General features: G+C 37.9%; 2 protein-coding genes across 5 annotated transcripts; one reads left to right on the plus strand and one right to left on the minus strand.

Annotated features, from left to right (window-relative positions):
* The first annotated feature begins 119 nt into the window (after positions 1 to 119).
* On the plus strand, positions 120 to 2634 carry LOC135439770 (growth hormone-regulated TBC protein 1-A). 3 transcript variants are annotated; one of them, XM_064698561.1, is made up of 6 exons: positions 120 to 277; positions 394 to 699; positions 811 to 1047; positions 1179 to 1810; positions 1868 to 1980; positions 2035 to 2634. In XM_064698561.1, exons 3-6 carry the CDS (start codon positions 1019 to 1021, stop codon positions 2251 to 2253), a joined length of 993 nt encoding a protein of 330 aa, XP_064554631.1. In that variant the 5' UTR covers positions 120 to 277; positions 394 to 699; positions 811 to 1018; the 3' UTR covers positions 2254 to 2634. The 3 variants fall into 3 exon arrangements, with proteins under 3 accessions (XP_064554631.1, XP_064554632.1, XP_064554633.1); XM_064698562.1 differs by having other exon boundaries at positions 814 to 1047; XM_064698563.1 differs by having other exon boundaries at positions 143 to 277; positions 492 to 699.
* A 1390-nt stretch (positions 2635 to 4024) lies between these two features.
* Positions 4025 to 6075, minus strand: Fer2 (48 related 2). 2 transcript variants are annotated; one of them, XM_064698603.1, is made up of 4 exons: positions 5741 to 6075; positions 5363 to 5553; positions 4916 to 5177; positions 4025 to 4790 (listed from the first exon to the last, which is right to left on the minus strand). In XM_064698603.1, the coding sequence occupies exons 1-4, from the start codon at positions 5947 to 5949 to the stop codon at positions 4451 to 4453; spliced, it is 1002 nt and encodes a 333-aa protein (XP_064554673.1). In that variant the 5' UTR covers positions 5950 to 6075; the 3' UTR covers positions 4025 to 4450. The 2 variants fall into 2 exon arrangements, with proteins under 2 accessions (XP_064554673.1, XP_064554674.1); XM_064698604.1 differs by having other exon boundaries at positions 4027 to 4790; positions 4931 to 5177.
* Positions 6076 to 10259: the final 4184 nt, after the last annotated feature.

Below are 10259 nucleotides of genomic sequence, written 5' to 3' on the forward strand. Positions count from 1 at the left end.
GTCATGAAATATTATTTATGATGCGAAAACCGGCTACTACTGCAGCAATTACTAAATATTCACTGTTAATAACAGCATATGTTAATGTTGTCGTCGGTTTGCATTGCTGTTATTATTAGAGTTACCGTATATGAATGGAAGAAGAAGAGACGTTTGCTGTTACCTGGTCTCGCGACTCGCGAGGAAAACAAAGTTGAGATAAGATGAAATAATTTATATACAATTCGGTTGAAATATGGCACCAAAGTCCAGGATTTACTCAATGTGACGCCAGCAGGTGAGTGCCAGTACTTATAACCATATGCATTCTGACAAAATTTTAATGCTGAGCCAATAACATTCGCCAACATAACATTAACATTTGCTTGTGATCGAATAATAAAAAATGCACAGAAAAAGGAAAAAACATCAATAAAACCATTGGAAATCGGAACCAGACAACAACAAACAAGTTATCAAACATCTAAACTAACCCAACCTCAATAACACAGTGCAAGCAGAGTGAAAGTCGGAACGTAAAGCGTGTGACAAAAATTTCCCTACACCTGCCACCCACTGCTGCTTGTAATGTTATCAGTGCTCGAGGCGCGCTAAGAACGCGTACGAAAACAACAACAGTAGCAGCACAAAAACAACAACAGCAACCGTGGGTGCTTAGCGCGCATAATAGCAAATTCTCAAGGACACATACAGTAAAAAGTAGGTGACATGGACATTTATAAATAAATTAGCCCGTCAAAAAAAAAAATTATCGATGCTGATTTTTTTTTTTATTATTAATTTATTGCGGGTAAACTTGTAACGCTGTAGCAGCAGGGAGAGCAGCAGCAACAACATAAAGCGGAAGCAGCGAACGTGCGCACAATTTCAAAAAGCAATTAATGGGGGCCATGAACCAAGAAGAACAATTGAGAAACAACGACACCAACAACAACAATATTTGACTAACGGACTAAAAGCCGTCAAATATTTACAGTTTAATCTGAGCAACTGAGCAATAAAACTAGTCATAGTTCATATGGAAGCGACCGCAAGTTCCAAGTTTAGGTAAGAGTAAACAACTATGCCCCTATTATATCCGGTGTATCCCAAGCGATGCTGACGCCCATATAAATATTTCTGTTATTTTTATCAAATAATGGCTACAAATGAAATTGTATAAATTCACTTGTACACAGCAATGTTGACGAGTACGGCTTCAAGCGGAGCGAGAAGTTCGACTATAAGAACTACGGAACGTTTATGGATAATTACTTAAAGACATTGACGCGGCGACGCATCAAATGGGAGGCTATACTGCAACAGAATCCCGATCTCAGCGTGATCAGTCCAAAGATAAAGCGATATATACGCAAGGGCATACCAGGTCCATATCGTGCGGATGTTTGGATGAAAATCACTGGTGCCGATGAGGCAAAGCAACGAAATCCCAATCTATATCGTAGTTTATTAAATATCGAACATTTCAACAAGGAAATTAGCGATTCCATATCAATCGATCTACCTCGTACTTTTCCGGACAATATCCATTTTGATTCCAAAAAGGAGCGCCTCTTCAATATACTCTGCGCCTATGCACACCATAATCGCGATGTTGGCTATTGCCAGGGTCTTAATTATATAGCTGGTCTGTTGCTCATTGTCACGGATGATGAGGAGAAGTCCTTCTGGCTGCTTAAGCATATCGTTGAGAAAATTGTGCCACAGTATCACTCACATAACATGGCCAATCTGTTGCGTGATTTGGCCGTGTTTAGGGAGTTGGTCATAAGGCGTCTGCCAGCTGTTAATCGGCATGTGGAAGACTTGGGTAAGTTTGGATCATCCCTAAAAATCCAAAAATGCACAATAAATCTTCGTGTTACAGGTTTGCCCTACGCGGTGATAGCTAGCAAATGGTTCATTTGCATATTTGCGGAGGTTCTGCCTGTGGAAACTGTGCTGCGAATATGGGATTGCGTTTTTGCAGAGGGTCCCAAGGCAAGTCATTAATATGCACACTTGGAATTTAATCAATAAGAATGCATTTTTCAGATTGTATTTCGTGCAGCCCTGGCCATGTTTATAACCCACAAAAGGGCCATACTGGGCTGCGAGGATATTGCTGCACTGGCAAATCTGTTTCGCGACACTATGATTCAGGATAGCATAGTCACCGACTGCCATAGCTTTATTGAGGCCATGTTTTCGTTGCGTTTGAAACGTAGCGAGCTCGAAAGCTTGCGCAAAGTAGCCGTGCTAAATGGGAAATAACTAAACAAACAAACACAAAACGACCCACAAAAAATCAAAACAAAAACATAAGAAAGCAATCGTAAAATTCAATTATTAGAGATGTAGTTTAAATGTGTCCAATGCGTATATATGTATTATATTTGTATGTACAATTTAATGTGTGTATTTGTGTATAGCCTCATTGTAGCCAACAAATTTGGAGTATTCGAAGCAAAACTAAATATGATACCAAAGTCAAATTCCAATTCGAAAAATAAACAAATTTAACTGCATGCACACATTTGTACAATTTATGCATGTACTTCTGTGTGTGTGCATTAGCAGTAGTTGTAGTTGTTGCCAAAAAAAAAAAAAATTAAATTACAAACGGATAGACCTAGAGTATACCGCCTGGCTAAACGTCACATACACAAGTATCTTTTATGTATGTCTGTAAATTTCATACGACTTTACGTTCTTAATTTTCTTGATCAAAAATATTAGTATTTATTTTGTAGTATATAAACTTTATATGCAGCTGTGTGTTAAAGGAAATTTCAAGCTATACATGTATTTTTTAAAGTGCTTTTAAATTGTTAAATGTTTGCAAATGCCTGTTAGTTGATCGCTACGTACAAACAAACAAACAAACAAAAAGAAAGAAATTACCATAACTATTTACTATTATGTACGTTTGTATTTATAGTTTGAAATACTCACTGTCTACACTGATACTAAATACATATATATATTTATATACATATATCCGGATATATAGTTTGAGGAATTGATTTGTTAACACATACATCGCGTATGTCAGCCTTTTAGGCAAAAACTAACGAACCAGCGAACAAATACAAACTTAAAAATGCTACAGTGTTGTTTATTTAGTGCAACTAAAATGCTTTTGAAATAAATATTACTGCTATTTGTTAGAAATGAAATTGTCTTTCTTTAATATTATGTTTATTTACTTATAAGACAAATGCAAGTATTCACAATTATTTAAGGGAAGACAGACAGGATATGTTATATTTTTGTGTGATCAATTGTCTAATTGGATCTGCTTCAATCAATTGTTATATACCATAGCATACTTTTTGGAGACCAATATTTGGAGTTGGGACTTACTGGATTTTCCGTTCCGATTGAACGTTGAGAAAATTATATAACGTTTTTTTTTTTATGGGTAAAAGGGGTTAAATGTATTTGTGCCAGTGTATGTAACAGGCAGAAGGAAGTTTCTCTGAACCCATAAAGTTTATATATTCTTGATCACCATCAATAGCTAGGTCGTTCTAGCCATGTCCTTCGGGCTGTCCGTCCGTCCGTATATATGAACGCAAGGATCTCAGAACCTATAGGAGCTAGAAAAATTTGGGGTCCTTTTATAGGTCCTCCTACTGCCCGCGCAGTACGAGTTTGTTTCCGATAGTCGATAGCATGCCCCGTTTACAAGTAATCAATACAAATCGATATCGAAATCCTGTTTTTTGAGCAAATCTCGTAAGTTCTAAGAGATAGCGTCACCAAACTTGACATGTAGCTTCTAGAAATATGTATATAACAAGTATCTTTCATTTTATAGCTATCGCCACCTCCCAATACCACCGCTATAAATCTAGTGAATAAACCAATTTGTATTGCACATCAATTTAAGCCACAATTTTAATGCAATTGTCTTTTTAAGAATATACAAATATTTTATAGCATATCTACTTTTGAAAATTTCATCAAGATAGGTTACGAAACACAGATGCTATAAAAGAAAACGTGTAGTTATATATATATATATATTGGCAGCCCACGTCTCAGCGGCAGCTAGCGCAAAGCGCAAGAATTTCTCGCTAAGAGTCAATTGGTGGTATGGCGATTGAGTAGGGGCTGTGGCAAGTAGGGTGGTCTGTTACGAGGTCGGGTCCTATCGAAGGAACTAATTTTTTTATTACATTTATTTTTAACACTGCTAAAACAAATGAGCGCGTAGCGCGATCTGCATTTGGTGTTGGTAGAAGAGGGTTCAGGGTATCTCCTAGTCGGGAGCTCTCGACTAGAGCTTCTTACTTGTTAAACTTCACAAAATATGTTTTTAATTATTTTGAAGCTAGAAATTACTTTCATAATTTCATAGTCTACTAAGCCAGTTTGAATATTTTTAAAATATCCCTTGCTGGCACTCAAAAACAAAGAATTTCTTTCCCCTAACCAAGCGCAACTGAGTTGATCTCGAATAGGCTTATGGCATGCCACAGTGTGCGCCGCACATTGGTTCCGAGGACAATGCCAGGGATGTGAGTAGAGTGCGACGTCCAGGATGCACGCCCAGATTCTCCCAATTGATCCAGGAGAGACGTGCCGTCAAATCGCTTGTATTCCAATTGGCGCGATCTGCTTTAATCTCACCACGCAGACACTTCTCCACATAGGTGAGAGGATCGTAGTCTGTTTGCAGCACCTCGCGCAGCAGCGATATGTAGGCAATGGCCAGGCGAAGGGTATCAATCTTACTCAGACGCTTCTCGTATGGAAATGTGGGCACGTGGACGCGCAGCTCATCAAAGGCCGAATTGATACTACTGCAGAGCGCAAGATAGGAAGAGAGAGAGAGGGAGAGAGAGAGAAAAGAAGTGCTCATTAGTGGACAGTTCGAGAAAGTGCAGGGCATAGCTAAGTGTGCAATGGAAAAGACCATTTAGTGTACCCAGTTGGTGCGGACCTCTGGATGCGTTTCCTTTCCCGCACATTTGCCTGTTGCCGTTGGATTTTGTAACTGGATGCGGCCGCTGCACCATAACTAGCACTCGAGGGTCCCGGTCCCGAGCTAGGACCTGAACCACCTCCACCGCCGCCGCCGCCGCCGCCGCTGCTGCTAGCAGTTGGACTATTGCACATCAAGGGCGTGGTGTTGTTGGAATTTAGCGCTATCAGCGTATTGGTATTAGTGGATGAGTCCAGCATATTTTCTGAGATCAAAGTAAAATGGAGCAGTTTTTTATTATCAGTTTTATAGATCCCATTGGAACAGTCGGTCAAAGTTTATATTAGCTTATATCCACTTGATCGGATTACCTAATGGCACTTCAATTAAATGTCTAGGGGTATTTAAAATTCGAAAATTCGAATTTATTGAAATTATTTGCTGACTTACCATTGCCCTGCTGTAAATAATGCTGTTGAATGTGCCGTAAGTTATTGGAACTGAGACGCAAACCGGACCCGCCAGCCGTGATGCCACCAGATGCACCGGCACCACCGACACCACTCTGATGTTGACCCGCATAGATGCAGGAGGGCAGCTCAGTAATTAGATCATCGTCAAAGTTATGGTAGGCTATATGGCTGTTGGAGAAGTTCATGACTTTTAGTTGGCATTCAATTGCCGTCGGAAATAATTTTTGGAAGCTTGAGGATTTGTAAAATTTTTTATAACTCAAAATTGCCTTTAATTAACAATAGAGTTTATGGAGTGTGTTTTCTATTTTTGCAGAGATTTCCCAAGATTTCCGATATTTTCACTACTTCTCACCTTATGGGGGGCGATGAGGAAGAATCTGGTAATTGATGGCGCGACATTTTTTTGTTTTTCCGCACAATTTTTATAACTTTATATTTTAAAATATTCCAATTGCTACGCTTGTGATGTCCAATAAGTTTGAATGTATAATGAGAACATCTCCTGGGAATTCTGCGTCTTTTATAGCATCGCCGGTCCAATTGGAAATAACACAGTCTCATCAACCCCTAAGTATCCTTGCAACTATTCGCCTGGATTCTGGAGGGCGGAGCTTGTTTAGTACTACAGGGTGATTTCGCGCAAACCTGCTGCCAGCGGAGGCTGTGAGAAAATATTAAGGCATATTTGTTCAAGTGACCTTATTTGTGAAAAATTGTAATAGTTGTTAATAATTTTAAAAAATAATATCTTAAATAGGATTTGCTTTTTACAAATATATTCATTATAGTATTTATGCTTATATCATATTCGTGAATTATAAAAGTTGTTAAAAAAAATGCTTAAGTGATTTTATTATCATAAACTAATATTAATCTAAATTTCGGCTCGGTTTTAAAGTGTTTATATGGTATTTCTGAAAGCAAAGCATACAAACTAAAATCTCATACGATTTATGTTGTTTTTTTTGACTTGTTTACTTAATTTGTTTTTTAATTAATCTGTGGTAAGAGGTAATAAACTTTAGAAACGAAAAGGAGTTAGATATTCCAAGGATTCGTATCTTGTATCCAATATATGTTTATTAAACAGCCTATAAGATATCTGTTGCCATATGCGCCGTTGTGTTCTTTTGAAATTGTATTAGAATGTGTTACTTACATAAAATGTGTGAAGATAATGTCAAGAAATTTATATATGTATTTTATAATTACCTTTGAAACGTTTTTTAAGTAGCGCATATTACAGTTCCCATAACTGACTTCCCACAATTTCCCTTTTGTACTTCACCTGTTTTTGACATTTTGCCAATATATTTCGCCCAGCAGGCGGCAGCCATGTTTGTCCTGGCAAGCTTTGTATGTGAACGCTCAAAATCAGGGGGCCGCCTCTCTCTCTCTCTCTCTCTCTCTGCACTCTATCCCGGTAGACGGCAGCTAGGTGGCATGTGTGCGTTAAGGTTCTCGTGTTGGCTGTTGGTAATGTGAGACCAACATGGTGGCGCATCGCTTTCGAAAGCTGATCGTGATCCAACCTGTTGACATTTTGGCCTCGAGCTAGAGGGTTACTCGGAACGGTCAGATTCCCACGAGACGTCAAATTGAGCGCGAAACTGCAACAACCAGATCACATCGCATAGCAGTCCGTTACAGTTTACAGTTCATTTAACAAATGCCGCGCTATCTATATGTACATATAACATATAGTGTCATTCCTGGGGATACATCTATGTATCTGTATCTCAAAGGGCAGCACTTGAAACCGCAGATTTGTCAACAGCAGACAGACGGGGCAATTGTTGAAATTGAATTATGTTTATTTGATGTTTTGGTTTACGCACAAATTAGCTACGTCAGAGCTGCTCGCCCCGCCCCGCCCAGGCAGGCGACCAGGTCGCGTGCGCTAACCCCGAGGCGCGAAAAACCATCGCCGGCAAAGTCGAACAATGCCGAAACAATATGCTAGGGCGGACGCGGATGCGCAAACCTTTTCATTACCAGTCAAATTGGTTGGCACACGCACGCCGGCGCACACTCCGCGGCGCACAAAGCTGATGACAGTAATCAGTTTTGATGCAGGGTAAGTGCCCCGGCGCCTCGTGTCCTGCGAACCGGTGCAAGCCCAAAGCTGACATCCTTAAGTGAAATCTTGTTACAAACCAATGTAAACACGATTGTTAATTTAACTTCGGCAATCGCTGCAACAACCCCTCGACTGAATATCGCCCAGCAATGACTGGTACCTTACTATACTTGCTCTTCTTGCTGTTGTTGTTGTTATTGTTGTTGTTGTTGTTGTTGTTATTGTTGTAGCTGTGCGGCGGATATGTCATTGGACCACAATTAAATTATCGCATTTCAAACGAATGCGCCCGAGCTAGGCGATAATCGCCAATGCACGCTTCCACTTGGACTTGACCGACTGTGGGAAAGAACGGAAATAAGTAATTCACTCTCATTTGATTTGCATATTATCGTACTTGTCGCTTCTTGGCCTGTCAAACAAAATAAGTGGGCATATGCATATGATTATTTAGAAAAGGATTTAAACGGATCTCAATTTGACTACGTAGAGTTAGATAGAAGAATAGGGTAATAAAAATATGCTCACGGCCACAACGAAAGCTTTATTTATATTATTGTATAATATTTAAATGTTTAATTGAAGTAACTAATCAAATTCATCTACTTGACTTACAAAAAGTTTATTTCTAGCTATGATTATGCGATTCTCAAAATGTCATGTAAGGCTTATTGGTTTTCACGTTTTGATTAGTTTAACAGTTTATATTTTTAGGTGTGTATGTATGTACGTTTATATGTATGTTTTTATATAAAAAGGCAAACAAAGTTTATTTCCCGCTGCACATTAAATAAGATAAAAACGTAATTATTTCCCTATTCTGCGATTCTCATGTCTTCAAGTAAGACTTACAGGTATTAACCACTTATGCAGCACTCTATTTCTTAGAGATTTATAGATGACAAAAACAATTCTCGTGAAATAAAAGTATATGTTAAAAACTTGGGAAGCTCACAGACTTGGACATGGGTTATCTCTTTGCTATATAAAATTTACACATGAAGTTCAACCATCTTTAAAGAATATTTTATTTTTTCTTTAATAAAAGTTTATTCTAAAGGAAGGAGTTCTTTTATATTATCTTTACCTTTAAGAGTGTACTATAGTCTTAATAATACAAACATAGCTTTATAAGTTTCTTTGCCCTGTTCTCTGAAAAGTAGACGCTAAGCCCACAGAAGACACATTCCCAAGGTTAATACATAACTGGTAATATTCAGTCCAATCACTGCTAGTCATATTCCAAAAATGTACTTCAAGGGTTGACGCACGTCAACGTACAAACAACAGCAACAACAAAAGGACAGAAAAACAGATTGGTGGTGTCAAGACGTTTTCGTAGTGCAGTCAACTGGAGCAGCGCCCATCAAACACACTCTTTCACACACACTCCACACCACCCCTAGCTGGTAACTTGGCTTTGGGCTGTCTGGATCGAGGACTTGCGTCTGGAACATATCGATTAGCGTTTTGCATCCACACCAGAAATGGCCAGAGTAAATTTGTCTGTGAATTTCCACGCTGACGCACGACCGGCAAACAGCGACCACTTTTCCGCAGGATAATCTCACCCCACCCCTAACAACTAACCCACAGCCCTCACACCACAATTCGTTGTGGCTGCTTGAACTGCTTGAACCAATTGTCTGCGAAATTGTTTGTTTATTTTGATGTTGTTTAATGCGTGCTAAATCTCTGCCCTATTATGTGGTTACGGTTGAGCAATATCCTGGGAAATGTAAACAGATTCAGCGCCTCCGGTGCGAGGTAAATTCCACTGAGGATATTTTGAAAGCTTTTTCCGTGCTTTTTGGTTTGAGTCCCATCTTAGTTGGGCTTTTGGGGTTACATTTTTGGGGCAAACTTTCAGAGCTTATTTGATTTCACTTGATTCACCGATATCTAATCTAGTGGATTTTAATAAAAAGTGAAGACAAAGTAAATAAACAAATAAATATATATACATATAGTTTGTACAATCCCTCAATATAAAGGAAATAATTGCAAAAACAGGGGAACACTCGATCACGTTTAATAACCCATATAATATGATATCAGAAAAGTTTTTTAAATATCGGAAAACCCATACCGTAAGTATGCATAAAATTGTTTACTTTAAGAGCAAATGAATTTCTTATATGCTTTTACTATAAGATATATATATTTTAATATTTGTTTAAACTGAAGCAACACTTTGAGAGAAAAATATTCAAAATAATTGAAATGAATTAAAATAAATAATTAAATCAATATTGTATTTATTATAATAAAATTTGCTAAATTATTTTATTGGATTAATATATACATTTGTGTGAACTGAATAAGATAGTGTAATGAATAATAATAAGTGAATATTGCCAAATGAATATAAATGAGTTTAATCAAGGAAAATGTTTATTCTGTTTTAAATAATATAATATGACTTGTCTATCCAAAGCATATACTTTTAGCAACTTGTCTCGATTTAAGAAGACTTAACGAACATTTAGCTTGAAATAATTAACTGAGTCGTTGCGGTCATAGATTGACTTCAACAGCTTCAATATTGCTCACCTTCCGTTCGCAATTTTTTCATGGTGTCTAAGACACATCATCAGCTATTTAGACAGGTACTTAGCAACTACTTATTAAACATGTGCAAGTATATTTTGCCATCATAATTATATTGGGTAAACAATAACCTCGGGGTTATTTCAGTTCAACTCGGCGTCTGACGATGTTATTCAGCTGTCAATTAAATTTATACCCGTGTTTTACAGTGTGCTTTGTTTTTATTTTATTCTGGTAAACA

The sequence above is a fragment of the Drosophila montana genome, unplaced genomic scaffold, assembly GCF_035044405.1.
Source record: "Drosophila montana isolate Dmon_TW-CO22-7 unplaced genomic scaffold, ASM3504440v1 contig_779_1, whole genome shotgun sequence".
In the NCBI taxonomy this organism is placed as follows: Eukaryota; Metazoa; Arthropoda; class Insecta; order Diptera; family Drosophilidae; genus Drosophila; species Drosophila montana.